This window comes from Carassius gibelio, chromosome B8 (assembly GCF_023724105.1).
Source record: "Carassius gibelio isolate Cgi1373 ecotype wild population from Czech Republic chromosome B8, carGib1.2-hapl.c, whole genome shotgun sequence".
Lineage (NCBI taxonomy): Eukaryota > Metazoa > Chordata > Actinopteri > Cypriniformes > Cyprinidae > Carassius > Carassius gibelio.
Window position 1 is genome coordinate 29969496 of NC_068403.1, and position 15750 is coordinate 29985245.

The following is a 15750-nucleotide window of genomic DNA, read 5'->3' on the forward strand; positions in this document are numbered from 1 at the left end:
GAAGTTTGAATGACAGCAGACATGAATATTGAAGTCGCCCAACAAAAGGAAGCGATCATAGTTTGTGGCAATGTTGCCAATGAACTCAGTGAATTGGAGTATAAAATCCTTAGTGAAGAGTCGAGGGCGGTATATCACCCCTATACAGATGGGACCATTCCAATCTAGGTGGAGAAGCTGAGTTTCAAAGCTGGGGAAGGCCATTGCAGGGAACAGCCGGCAGCGTGAGGAGAGAGAGTTATTTAAAATAGTTAAAATCCCACCCCCATTAGGATGAGGAGAGTTAAAAAATTTAAAGTTTGCTGGAACCAGTTCTGATAAGGGAGTTAAATCACCGACCTTTATCCATGATTCTGTGATGAACATAAAATCCAAGTTGTGTGATGAGTAGAAGTCGTTTAATAAAAAGGTCTTATTCACCATGGAGCGGGCGTTTATTAGCGCCAACTTAGGTGGAGGTATAGACACGTGAGATGACGACGCTTTTCTCAATGAGCGCAGATTTATGTGATTTACTCCGTTTCGCCGGGCACGTCGGCCAACACTGTGGAGATCAACCTGAGTGGCAAGACTCAGATGTAGAGGGAAAACAGGACGAAGACATCGGTAAACCGCGTCCCGCGGGTGCCATGCTACAGATCTGCGTCCAAACGAAATGTCAGCTTGTAAATAAGCTTTCAGTTTCGTCATGTAACCTCCGCGGCAACCTCGTTTCCTCCTTCGCTTTCTCCGCACGGTGTTTAGTGGCCACCGGCAGATATCGTGCAGGAAGATAGTTTGGGGAGGCTCGTACGGTTTGTGAAGTGGGCATTCCACGTCCATGGTGTGAAAGTTCGCGTATGAATCCCCAACGGAGATGCGGATGTCTAGGAGAGCTTGACGGGCGTACACCAGCCGCGTACAGCAGGTAAACAACACATCAGACAGAAAGAGAAGAAAACACGAGAGCTGCAAATGGCATGCCAAACACACAGGCGCCATCGTCTGTATAATTTAAATTTTAAAGACTAATTTTCAAATATGCATCTATTAACCAGCATGCACATTCACAGTTATAATACAATGCAAGGAAAGGGATAGCGACACCAATAGGCCATATTCCAATACCTGAAGGGCCATTCAAACATCTAGTAGTTGAATATGTGGATATGATAAAGTGAAAACAAGGCAAAAGATACATGCTTGTTATCATAGACAGATTTAGCAGATGGGTGGAGGCAGTACCATCAGCAAATCTAGGAGCTGGAACGTTAATTAAATTTCTAACAAGAGAGGGAATTCCTAGATTTGGAATTCCATCAGAAATAAGTTCATATAATGGGTCAGCATTCACACAAAAAACTGTGAAACAAGTATTGAAAACAATTGAGAATAAAACAGAGACTAGGATGCATTTGCAGACCTCAATCACAAAGGGTCTGTTGAAGGAGATAATGGAGTTATCAATGCCAGGATAAACTAAATATGTAAGAGTACTAAACTTAATTGGATTGATGCATTACCTCTTGCACTAATGAGCTATCACCTGCAAACTAACAGGAACATGCACTTAATACACAATGCCTGTGCCATTGTGTAGAGGTCCCTATAAAGGACCACCTCTAGAGCAATTACAAATGGAACTTTGCTCTTATATGAAGAAATTAACTGCCATACATAAAGCTATCTATTTTCAGGAAAAACAAAAGAGCCCAGAGATGAATCGGAGACTGCCTGTCCAGTTGTTCCAGGTGACCAAGTATATCTGAGGGTATTCCAGAGAAAGTGGAATGAGCCTAGGAGGGAAGGACCATAGAAAGTGGTGAGAGCTACTCCAACAGCATTCCAAGTGGAGGGAAGCACAACCTGGTGTCATCGAAACCACTGTAAACCATTGAGTTCCAACGGGAAATGCAAAAAGAAAGGAAAACAGACAACCAGACAATGCAGGATAAAGCAATGAGGAAAAACCAGAGACACATGATGAAGTGCAAACTGCCGAGAGCTCAAAAAAAGATCCACAAAGAGCTTTTTTCTTTCTGTCAGATGAACTGGAGAGGACAGATAATAAGTCTGACAATTTATCTGAAGACCATCCTATGCCTAATGCATCTAATAATGCAAACCCAAACTCAAACAATAGAAAGCAACCTGACTTCCCTTCAATTGATTTTTCAACCTTTGAACAAAAATGACAATGATATCAACTCAATAGAAACAATGATAATCAAAACTCGTAGAAAAACTGATTATGAGGTTCAAGGTGGTGAAGACATTAGTCAAATTGATGCATTATGGGATACAGCCCAAACTATGAGAAACATCTGGTCAGACATACAAAAGGGCCCCTTCTCTCTAGGGAGGAATCAAATTGTAAGCATAAGGAAAATTATGACTATTTGGAATGCCCAGTATACTTTATATAAGGAGATAGCACATAACATCTACTTGCAAGGTACTTGACTTTACACACTCAACTTTATTGAAAATCTGATAATATAATGCATTAAGCATTGAAAATATATGCATGTTCACTTTGGTCTCTTAAAAATATTCAATATTTCTTACACTCCTTATTTACGTAAATATATAATTTGCAAAATGATAAATTACTATGACCCGATGACTTACCTCGTAGTATTTGGTAATACTCTGTAATTCTTTCTTTCCATCTTTAGAATGTGTCTGTACTGAATCTGTTGTTCCTCTTTTTTGAGTTGGTTTATTGTCTCTGTTGCCAGGGTCAGACACTTTATCTAGTTTGGGTGTAGTTTCCTTTCTCTCTTTTTCACCAATGAATGCAGTAGTGGTAGACACAGGAGGTGTTGTAGCTGTAGAAGGCTGTGTAAAAGTTTTTATATCGCTTGCTGGTCTAGCTATGGGGGAAGAGAAACCACTCTGTTGAGAAACAAAAGGTTTCTGCTGTGGTGACATTGTCTGAAGCCCTTGCTGCTGCTTGCTGGAAAGTTGTTGATGCCTAGGTGAACCTGTTGGTTGATGGCTGGGTGAAGAAGGTAGAATTGGAAGAGGGTCAAGTCCACCAGACATCAGTCTCTGAGTCTGACAGTTCAGACAGAGCCATTCTTTCTTCTGCAAAACAACAGAGAAGTTCAAGTTCAATACACAGATGAAAAAATGAATTAAAAAAACTAAGAACAATGTTGCTAACAACATATTGAGTGAATACATGAAAAAATAAATTATTCAGTGAATGTTTTTTGAAAACAGTTTAGGTAATTAACTGCATTAAAGTCACAATGAATCAGGTAGGAATAAAAACTTTTTCTTCCACATTGTGTTCTGTATTGTACATTCAAGTTTAACAGATTATCAAAGAGAAGGAAAGAAAGAAAGAAAGAAAGCAAGAAAACATGGGGAATTTTATGGGGGTTTTATTTTGCCAAACTAGGGATGTGAAATAGTGTAGTGATGGATACTCGCGTCAACAATTACATTATGATATTTGAATCACGTGTAACTAAAGGCGTGGTAATGACTACATCATAACCCAAAGCTACTTGATCTTAGTGCTGCATTCGAAACTATTTACCACAACATCCTTTTGAATAGGCTAGAAAACTTTGTTGGGATTAATGGAAATGCCATAGCTTGGTTCAAATCATACTTATATGATCGTCATCAGTTCGTAGCAGTAAACGAAGAGGTATCATATCGATTAAAAGTGGTATATGGAGTACCTCAAGGCTCAGTAGTAGGGCCATTACTCTTTACACTTTACATGTTACTTTTGGGAGATATCATCAGGAAACATGGTGTTTATACTCAGTTCTATATTTCTCAGCAGCTCAATGAAACATACCAATCTGAAAAACTAGGGGAATGCATAGTCTATATAAAAAACTGGATGACAAGTAATTTCTTACTGCTAAATAATGGAAAAAAACAGAGGTGTTAATTATAGGACTTAAAAACTCTGCATATAATAACCTAGAACACTGTCTAAGACTTGATGGATGCTCGGTCAGTTGTTCGTCATCAGTAAAGAACTTAGGTGTGCTATGTGATAGCAAAATTTCCTTAGAAAGCCACGTTTCTAGCATTTGTAAAACTGCATTTTTCCATCTCAAAAATATATTACTTAATTAAAAACTGAATTACAACCTATGATCTCAATGTCAAATGCAGAAATGTTAATCCATGTGTTTTTGACCTCAACGTTAGATTATTGTAATGCTTTATTGGGTGGTTTTTCTGCATGCTTAATGAACAAACTCCAGATGGTCCATAATGCAGCAGCTAGAGTTCTTACTAGAACCAGGAAGTATGACCATATTAGCCCGGTTCTATCAACACTGCACTGGCTACCTATCAAACATTGTATAGATTTAAAAATCTTGCTTATTATGTATAAAGCCCTGAATGGTTTAACACCTCAGTATTTGAATGACCTCTTGTTACATTATAGGCTTCCATGTCCACTGCATTCTCAAAACTCTCTGGCAATTTGATAATGCCTAAAATATCAATATCAACTGCGTGCGGAATATACATTTCCTATTTAGCACCCAAACTCTGGAATAACCTACCTAACATTGTCTGGGAGTCAGACACACTATGTCAGTTAGAACCTTGCTTACACATAACACACCAATAGTGAAGTGAAGTGACATTCAGCCAAGTATGGTGACCCATTTTCAGAATTCGTGCTCTGCATTTAACCCATCCGAAGTGCGCACGCACGCACACACATGCAGAGCAGTGGGCAGCCATTTATGCTGTGGCGCCCGGGGAGCAGTTGGGGGTTCGGTGCCTTGCTCAAGTATTGGTATTGAGGGTGTAGAGAGAACTGTACATGCACTCCCCCCACCCACAATTCCTGCCGGCCCGAGACTCGAACTCACAACCTTTCGATTGCAAGTCAGACTCTCTAACCATTAGGCCACGACTTGTCCACTACATTTCTAATATTCAAATCCGTTAAAGGATTTTTAGGCTGCATTAATTAGGTCACCGGAACCGGGAACACTTCCCATAACACACAATGTGCTTGCTACATCATTAGAAGAATGGCATCTTTGCTTATATTAGTCTGTTTCTCTCTTAATCCGAGGTCAGGGTAGCCACCAGATCTGGTACATATCCAGACTAGATGATGGATCTGCACCTAGAAAGTACCTCTACAGCCCGAACGTCAATGGAAACCAAGACAACTAGATGAGACTCAGATACCCTATAAAGACCTTGCCTCAGTCGACCACCGGGACAAGACCACAGGAATCAGTTGACCCCTCTGCACAATGTGACTTTGCAGCCTGGAATTGAACTGCTAGTTTCTTCTGGCCAGAGGAGAACTGGCCCTCCGACTGAGTCTAGTTTCTCCCAAGGTTTTTTCTCCATTCTGTCACCCATGGAGTTTTGGTTCCTTGCCGCTGTCACCTCTGGCTTGCTTAGCTGGGGACACATATTTCCAGTGATATCGTGGTTTGATTGCATAGATTCTATTTAAACTGAACTGAGCTGGATGATGACATCACTGAATTCAATAATGAACTGCTGAAAAATTAGTGTTTACTATTGTCATTTTGCATTATTTACAGACTATTTTCCTAATACATGCTGTACAGTTGCTTTGACACAATCTGTATTATTATAAATGCTACAAAAATAAAGATGACTTGACATGACAATCAGGAATATAATATCTCATGTTATTAAGACAATCTGCCACTTCTCTATTACCATACTGTGATTAGCTGTTTCTATCAGAGCGGGGGACACGGTGTGGCCCATCCTTCTTTCATCCTGTGGAATTCATTTGCATAGTCCAAACACAAAGTTAGAAAAGTGTCACTAATGTTTTACCAGTGCATTTCTCACTTTCCAAACCACAACCAGAATACATTTGGCAATGTTACGAACACATTAAGTTCAAACATGATGTAAAAAAGATTGAACTGTCATGCATGCATTCATTTGTCCAATTTGTATAAGATCTTGCACTACACATCGCTGTCACTGAGAATACTTATTTCCCTGAATAAGTATGGGATGTGTGTGTTGTAGTTTAAGGTTTGGGAACATAGTTGTAGTGTAAGGTTTCAGAACATAGTTATGAATGGATTTGGATGAAACTCTGTGATCTCTCTCTTTGTTTCTCCCACTGTTAATGCATCCAGAGGTTCTAATTATTTTTTATGGCAGTCTGTTGGTGGGTGGAAGGGTAGAAACTGCATTTTGAACAATGAGAAGTTCCTTTCTACAAAAGGTCTACTTCTTGCCCACTAAGAGGTGTCTAGCTGTTGTCCTGGCATCTTTGTCTGAAGGCGTTGGACAGTTTGCTTATGTTAGTCGACCAAGATCTGATCATAATATAGCAAATCTCTGTCTACTATTGTGGTCAGAGAGGGGCCCCACCATAAACTGGGCCCCGGAATGTGCTGTCCACTACACAAATAATGAAAAACACACACAAATTCAGAAAAAGAAAAAAAGAAATTGGCTTTGATTCAGTAGTTGCCATCAAATTTGTGTGAAGGATGTGTGTGAATGAAAGTATAGCATGCAGGAATTCTCTGGCAGTGTAAATGAACAAAATGAACAAAATTGTTCAGGGATAGTTTAACTATCAGAACATGTTTTTCTGAAATTTTTCTCTGTAAAAAAAGTTTAAGCGGTTATGCATTTTGAATGCATAAAACATCAAAATGATGTTCATATGTGCATTTTTTTCTGCTCACAACAGATCTAAGCATGAAGTAAGGAGATAATTTTGCTTGTTGTAAGTCCACTAATGGGGGCCCCAACAAAAAAGGTAAGCTTAAGGCTTTCAAAAGGCTGCAACACTCACACACTTCTGTCGATTTGTGCTACCTCTCATTAAAACAGTATGTAGTACAATGCAACAACAACAAATACAACCTGTCAAATATTGGTTTATTAACGTTCCTAAAATTTTAATTTTAATTCTTCTTTATTCCATTTAATAATAATGCACTTGTCTTGTCCAATATTACTCTTCCAAACCTATTTTCAAATCAGTTGACTGGCCAATTTTTCTTGTTCATAATGGTTACAAACAGGCTTGTTTGTTCATGAAACTGGCGCATCATTATCAAAGGAAAACTGTTTACCAATTACAAGCACATTTTTCACACTAAGGTCTACATGAGGTACAGATCTTACTGTAAGAGAGATATGTTTCCAAAAATTCAAGAATAGAGAACAAAATATAAAGAAACCTGGATCACTCCTTTTACCCAATAACACATGCGACTTGCACAGTTAGAGAGACAGAGTGCATCTGCAGATTCAGTTTTAAGGTCTTTTGAGCCAACCAGCTGCCAGTACCCAAGAAGCATTCCTCTTTCTCCCAAGCGATCTCTTTCAAGAATGGTACACATTATAAGACATTATAAGACAGAAGTAGTAAAAAAAAATAACACTCTTAAAAATGAAGGTTCTAAAAGGGGTTTTTCACAGTGATGCGATAGAAAAACCAATTTCAGTGAACAGTTCTCAAAAGAACCACTTTTTTCTTAGTGTGAAGAACATTTTAATAATCTTAAGAAACAGTCTCCACTGTAAAGAACCTTTTGTGGAATGAAAAGGTTTCATGGATGGTAAATGTTCTTAGTGGAACCATTGATGCCAATAAAGAACCTTTATTTTTAAGAACGTAGGTAACACTTTACTTAAAGCCTTTATATATAATGCATTATAAAAGTAATGCATGAATTATGCACTATAATGCACCTTATAATGCATAGTATTATCTCATGAATATTTGTAACCACAGTTTTAATACATTATAACACTTCACCTCATTCACCTCATTCACTGCTACACATTATACATTAAAACATGACAAACTTAATATTGCAATGCATTTTAACTTTGGTTATAATTATTTAAAAAAAAAAGATATGATGCATTACAGCACACATCCTAAATACCTTTATAATGCATTAAATGTAAAGGCTTAAGTAAAGTGTTAATAAAAATTACTATGAAAAGATACAACAACTGTACAACCAAATACAACTAGAACAGTGTTCTGTCAACACTGCACTGGCTCCCTATTAAACATTATATAGAATTTAAAATCTTGCTTATTACTAATAAAGCCCTGAATGGTTTAGCACCTCAGTATTTCAACAAGCTTTTATTGCTATATAGTCCTCCACGTCCGCTGCGTTGTCAAAACTCTGGTAATCTGATAATATCTAGAATATCAAAATCAACTGCAGGAGGCAGATCCTTTTAATATTTAGCGCCCAAACTCTGAAATAACCTTCCTAATATTATTCAGGAGGCAGACACACTCTGTCAATTTAAATCTAGATTAAAGACCCATCTCGTTAACCTGCCTTACACATAACACACTAACACATTTCTAATATTCAAATCCGTTAAAGGATTTTTAAGCTGCATTAATTAGGAGAACTGGAACCAGGAACACTTCCCATAACACACAATGTACTCATTACATCGTTAGAAGACTGGCATCTATGCTAATATTAGTCTGTTTCTCTCTTATTCCAGATCAGATGGTCACTGCAGTCACCCAGATCCAGTAAATATCCAGATGGTGGATCAGCACCTCTACAGCTCTGAGACACAGCGGAGACCAGGACACCTAGATGAGCCCCAGATACAGATCCCCTGTAAAGACCTTGTCTCAGAGGAGCACCAGGACAAGACCACAGGAAACAGATGATTCTTCTGCACAATCTGACTTTGCTGCAGTCTGGAATTGAACTACTGGTTTCGTCTGGTCAGAGGAGAACTGACCCCCCCAGCTGAGCCTGGTTTCCCCCAAGGTTTTTTTCTCCATTCTGTCACCGATCGAGTTTTGGTTCCTTGCCGATGTGGCCTCTGGCTTGCTTAGTTGGGGACACTTCATCTACAGCGATATCGTTGACTTGATTGCAAATAAAAACAGACACTATTTAAACTGAACAGAGATGACATCACTGAATTCAATGATGAACTGCCTTTAACTGTCATTTTGCATTACTGAGACACTGTTTTCCTAATGAATGTTGTTCAGTTGCTTTGACGCAATGTATTTTGTTTAGAGCGCTATATAAATAAAGTTGATTTGACTTACGCATACTGCTAGGTCTGATATCTACATCCTTTCACTTCCTCATATGGACACATTATAGGTCATCTAGATAAACTGGTTATTGCCAGGCTCTCTTACATCATAAAACAAGAACATGACACATGCATTATCAATAGCAGCTTATAAAACTGCAGCGCTTTGGAAAGTGCTTCAAAAACAGAGAACAACAGCCATGCATAAGTCTGGTCCTCTCTCTGTGAACACAGAACGCATCACCTACAGTATGATTCACACCATGCACATTACTGCCAGCAGAAAATGAAAAGCTTATTTTTGTCCATTTTTTTTAGGTGGAAGGAATTCGGTTAGCACTTAGAATTAAAAAATAAAGAAAGAAAGAATCAAAACCTATTTTTTCTCATCTAAATGGGAAAAAAGCTGCAGAGGCTTTCTCATCTAAATGGGAAAAAATGATTTAAGTGAGAGAAACAAGGATTTAAATGAGATTAAAGAGAGGAAATAGGTTATTCTCAGAGGGAAGAAAAAAAGAATAGTCCATTACATTCAGTTTATGATTAAGATCTGTGCAGCTCCTTACCTCCACCAGATGGGGTGTAGGATTGAAACCACATAGATTGCACACCTCTGTATGACACTGGGTGCAAGACCTGTAGTTTGGTGGTTCTTTTGTTCCAACATTGAATGCAGTCTTGCATAGGGGGCATGTAACATCTGGTTTCTGACTAACTGGGTGAGGTGGAGGCTGCTTTTGTGGTGACTGCTGCTGCTGCTCCTGCTGTGTTGTTTGATGATGTGCCGGTGACTGCTGTTGTTTCGACCCTTTTTGATGGTGCACTGGTGACTGCTGCTGCAGAGGCTGTTTTTGGAGAGGGGCTCCAGGACCTTTGGGTAATGACACTCCACCTGGGCCTGTTTTGGCAGTGCTGGGTAGCCCTGCTGCAGTTTTAGCACTAGCTCCAGCATTAGCATCACTAAAGATCACCTTTGTCCCCTGGGCACTCTGGGTACGGGCAGGCGAGGGGTGCGGTGAAGATCCAGGAAGAGGATCAACAGAAATAAGGGTGCTTGCCTGATTTAGAAGAGATGCCCCAAAACCAAACAGCTTAGTTAAACCATCTTGAGGAGCCTCGTGGGATGGTGGGTGATGAGCCGGGGAGCTTCCAGCACTTCGGGTCTTATCGGGTTGCCCCCCAAACCGTACTGAAGTGCTGCGCCCCAGATCAGACTGTGATTGTGCCTTTGCTAAGCCAGGTAAAGGCACTGCCCCTGGATGAGGAATCCGGACTGTTTGGACTACCCTTTCGGGACTTTTTGTTCCCAATACCTCACCTCGTTGTCTCTGGGTATCCTTGGACCCTGACTGGAAACCTGACTGTATATATCCTGCTTGTGGTTGTTCTTTTTTTGTCTGTAGACCAGTTTGTGGTCCACTGTGAAGTCCAGTCTGGTACGGTCCAGTAGGACCCATTTGTTTCTGGAAAGCTTGGGATTGAGTCTGAGGCTGAATTTTCGTCTGTGTCTGGTTTTGGGTTTGAAGCTGCTGCGTGGGTTGAACTGAGGGTTGGGTCTTGGGTATGGGGTCAGCCTTAGGTTGATGAGAAGGAGAATGTATCTGTTGCTGACTCTTGGAACGTGGTGTTGTCATGTCCATTCCCAAAGCCCGCTGCATCTGGCAGTTTAAACAGAGCCACTCCTTGACCTATTGAGGAAACAGATATTAGCGCATTAATCAGCAACATATATACACTCAATATAAAAACTTGGTATCACTTTTTATTTCTAAATTTGTTTTTTGAAAAATAAAATTGACCAAGGACACATTAAATGTCTATGAATTACAGTGAATACACAATGTTAAAATTTACTATTTCGATTTCAAATAAATACAACATTTTTCACTACCTTCTCACGGTGCAAACTTTTTGCATTATAGAAGTGAATTTAGTAGGATATTCAGGAGAAGTTTCGATCCATATTTCAAACATAATACAGACTTTTCTCTCATTTCCAGTATCTGTCGTATGTGGACACTGTTCCGAGCAGATGGCGTAGGTCATCGGCATTGCGTGATTAGTGATGAACACGCAGAAAGAACAAGTCAAAACGCTGGTCAAGGATTTGAAAAGAAAAATGTCAAAGGATTTCGATGTAAGCCAAGTGGTGACTAATTTTCCTTCGCTAAAGTAAGGAAACTTCCTTTGCTCCTCTAATCAAACTAGCATTTCTCAGAGGCGCGCGTGATGCATACATCATATGTCATCTACTGGGAACGCCTTCCACATATGACAGATACTGGAAGTGAGAGAAAAGTGTTTATTAAATTTGAAATATGGATATTATTCTTACAAAAACGCATGGATTTGCTACAGGAGGCTTTTATTTATGCCCCAAAGCCTTGTGAGGCACATTTTATTATGGATGCGCGCACTTTATTTAACGTCTCTCTGTTGAACAAAAAACCCTACCGACTGCAATGATAGAGCTTAGAAGTGCCAGGACAATTTTGAATATAACTCCAGTTGGATTTGTCTGAAATAAGAAATTCATATACACCTTGGATGCCTTGAGGTTGAGTAAAACACAGGCTAATGTTTGGGTGAATTAACCTTTTAAGTTCTTTTGCATCTTGTAAAGTCTCATTTAAGGAGGTTTGTGACTATCTCTGTGTGATACAGCTGATCAATTCAACAAATTGGCTGAATCAAAAGGATTTGAGCAAATTGACTTTATTGGACTTAATTTGATCACTGTGCAATTGTCTGTGTGAGGAATTGTAAAACTCCTAGATCTTCAACATGGTTTATTTATATAAGGGTTTTTAAGCATTTTAATGAACAAGCATTTTCACGTGATATTTATTTCAGTGATTTGGCTGTTTTTTCTTGTATACCAGATGTTAATTTGGCCTGGGACTATTTCACTAGTTCACGCTTACATATAATTAGCTGAGGTATGGTATGCGTATTTGGCGTGCTGTCCGGGGAAGGGCTCCGAGCTCGGGAATGGTCTATAGCCATTATAGCTTCCCCGTCTATTATAAGGTGAACTTGAAGTGAGGAGATGGGGTGGAGGAGGGATACTGATAAACCGTCAATGGATAGAGGTAAGTCAGCGATATTTATACTATGGGATTGATTACTTGATTACTTGATTATGGTCCACCTGTGTTGATTAGGTTAAGTATCTGACGCGCTCTTCCCGAATCTTATTAATAATTACATTTCAGATCAAGATTTTTATCCATCTGTGATAAACACTCCAGTTAAACAATTTAGAATAATTGGTAAAGATGATCCTTGGTTCAGTGATACCATTTCTACTCTTATAAAACAGATAAATCTTCCGTGGGCCAAGGCAAAGAAATCAAATAATTCTACGGATTGGATTTCTTATAGAGCATTACGAAACAAGTGCACAAAGTTAATTAAAAGTGCAAAGTGTGATTATTATTTGTCTATGAAAAAAAGAAATCTAAAATGAAATCTAATCTAAATTGAAATCTAAATAATCCTGTAAACTTTTGGAAACTAGTCAAGTCTGCTTTAGTAACTAAATTGGTATCTAATTTCCCAAATAATTTAAACGTTAATCACACAGAAGTTAAGGGCAGAGAAGTTATTGCAGATATTTTTTATAATTATTTTATATCAATTGAACCTCCGAGTCTACTTAACTTGGGTGTTCATACTTCTACAGAATCTGTTGAGTTTGCTCAAAGCTGCACTTCATATTCATTTAATATTATTGCCATTACCACAGCACAAGTTCATAAAGCACTAGGTTATTTAGATACTAAAAAGTCACCAGGAAATGATAAAACTGATGCTTACTTTCTACAATTGGAAGCTGATCTTGTAGCTGAACCTATAGCCACTATATTTAAAGGGTTGGTTCACCCAAAAATGAACCCTTTAAATACCCTCATGTCGTTCCAAACCTGTGAGACCTCCGTTCATCTTCGGAACACCGTTTAAGATATTTTAGATTTAGTCCGATAATGACTAACCGTTTCTGTCAGATGTGTCCGATTCGAGAACCCAGGAGCTGATGATGCTGCGCATGTGTGATTCAGCGTGAAACAGACCGACACACAGAGCGTCTGAACCGATGCAACCGGCTCTTGACTCGTGAACGAGTCATTATCTGGCTTGGCTCGGTGTTCATCTTCAGTTCTCTCTTCACAGCAGTTCAGTCAGTGTACTGTTTGAGTAAATGAATTACTCCGGGATATTGGTTTGTTTGAACTCAGAGGGAGTGTCAGACACATTAAAAAAGTTAACAGTTAAAGCTGCAGTAGGTAACTTTTGTAAAAAAAAAAATTTCTTTACATATTTGTGAAACCTGTCATTATGTCCTCACAGTAGAATATGAATCAAGCTCCTCTGGCTCCTCCCAGTCATCCTATTGCCATTTGCAGTAATTAGCTGCTCCCGGTAAGAAACAACCAATCAGAGCTGCGGTTCGTAACTTTTTTTTGTGTTCAAAATTTACAAAATGTATATAATAAGTGAGTACACCATGAATCCATTTTCCAAACTGTGTTTTTAGCCTGTCATTAATCACTAGGGTGCACCTATAATAAGTGTTTATATCCGGACTATTTTCGATTGCTTCGGAGTACCGCGGCGGAGTAACCCAGTACCTTTGTGATTCTTCATAGACATAAACAGAGAAGTAGTTCCGGCTACGATGTTCTCCCGCAAGATGCAAGCAGTTCTGTTTATTAAGCGCTAGAGCGTCAAAAGTTACCGACTGCAGCTTTAAGTCTCATTTGTGGATTAATGCGTATTGGAGACGTGGACCGTTTAAAACGATTCAGTTCGATTTGGTGGACTGGTTCAAAAAGATCCGGTTACATCGAATGATTCATTTGCGAACCGGATATCACAAACTGCTTTGTTTTGAACTCTCTCACAACAGACACGGAAGAGAAGACAATGCTGAATAAAGTCATAGTTTTTGCTATTTTTGTACCAAAATGTATTTTTGATGCTTCAAAATATTCTTACGGACCCTCTGATGTCACATGGACTACTTTGATGATGTTTTTCTTACCTTTCTGGACATGGACAGTACACAGCTTCAATGGAGGGACTGAGAGCTCTCGGACTAAATCTAAAATATCTTAAACTGTGTTCTGAAGATGAACAGAGGACTTGTTGGTTTGGAACGACATGAGGGTGAGTTATTAATGACATAATTTTTGGGTGAACTAATGCTTTAATTTAAGTCTCACCTCCAACGAAATACCAAAAATGTGGAAATCAGCAATGGTCATTCCATTTTTTAAAGGGGGGAGATTTTGCAAACCCAAATAACTATCGCCCTATTTCTAAATTGGCATTCTTATTAAAAATATTTGAATCACTTATAAACGATGAATTAAAAAAAAATGATAATGATAAGGATAATCAGTCAGGGTTCAGAATGGGACATAACACCATTACTGCAGCTACATTAGTCTCAAATTATATTAGATAACTTCTCTAGATAGTAAAAAGTCATGTGCTACTTTTTTTATTGATCTGTCCAAAGCTTTTAATCACTTGATCACAAATTAATGTTACAGAGACATTAATTTCAGAATGCATTCAGTGAGTGTGTGTCTGTTGAAAATTACAATTCACCTTTTCTCCATGTAAATACTGGAGTTCCTCAATGATATGTTTTAGCAACTTTGTTATTTTCTGTTTATATTAATGATTTAGGTCATGGAATAGACTCAGCTAAAATACATTTGTATGCGGATGATACAATTATTTATATGGCAGCATGTTTTTTGTTTTGTTTTTTTAAACAAGCTTTACAGCAACTGCAGGATGCTTTTCCAATTATGCAGCACTCATTGTTGCAGTTAAAATTGGTTTTAAACTCAAATAGGACAAAGTATATGACTTTTAGTCACAGTCGCACTATGTTACCAGATTTGACAAATACAACCTTGAATGGTTCACTTATAGAAAGAGTTCATTCTTATAAATATCTGAGTATTAGCATTGATGAAAGATTAGCTTTTAAAATATACATATTGTATCCCTTATAAGGCCCGCAATAAATTAGTACAGAGTACATTTTTATCAATAATTGATTATGGTGATCACTTATAAATGCATGCAGGTACTTCTTTACTTAGAAACTTAGATTCTGTTTATCATGCAGCATTACGGTTTGTCACTGGTGCAGAGTCAAGGATGCATCGTTGTATTGTGTATGAATCATTAGGTTGGTTATCTTTACATCAAAGGAGAAAGTTACATATGTACTTATTTATCATAAAGGCTCTATTACAGTATGTAAATTACCATCTTATATTTCTAATTTTTTAACTTTCCATATAAATAGTCGTTGCATTAGATCAGGTTCCTGTATTTGGTTAATAGTTCTAAGGGTATTGTCACAATTTGGTGCTTTCTCCATTTATGCTCCTAGGGCCTGGAATGAATTGCAAAATTTAATTAATCTTGACACACTTCCAACAATGAGTATTTTTAAAAGACTTTTGTATAATTATTTAAAGGATCCTTGTAATTGCTTCTTGATCTGATTTTATTAATGAATTGTGATTGTGTAATTACTGGTACTGTCTCTGTGATTCTTTTTGTATGAAACTTTATGTGCTGCCGTCTTGACCAGGTCTCACTGGAAGAAGAGAAAGCAATATCTCAATGTGATTTCCTGGAATAATAAAGGATAAAGTGAAAAAAGGAATAATAATTAAAAAT

The 15750-nt window shown here is 38.2% G+C and overlaps 1 protein-coding gene across 5 annotated transcripts in view; it reads right to left on the reverse strand.

The window, feature by feature from the left end:
- bsna (bassoon presynaptic cytomatrix protein a) overlaps positions 1–15750 on the reverse strand; it is a 135542-nt gene that overhangs the window by 101773 nt on the left and 18019 nt on the right. For all 5 annotated transcript variants that reach the window (XM_052562835.1, XM_052562834.1, XM_052562833.1 and 2 more), the window contains exons 3-4: positions 9606–10727; positions 2611–3069 (exon numbers count right to left, since the gene is read on the reverse strand). In XM_052562835.1, the coding sequence (XP_052418795.1) occupies positions 2611–3069; positions 9606–10727 (1581 nt within the window). The remainder of the gene's footprint in view (positions 1–2610; positions 3070–9605; positions 10728–15750) is intronic.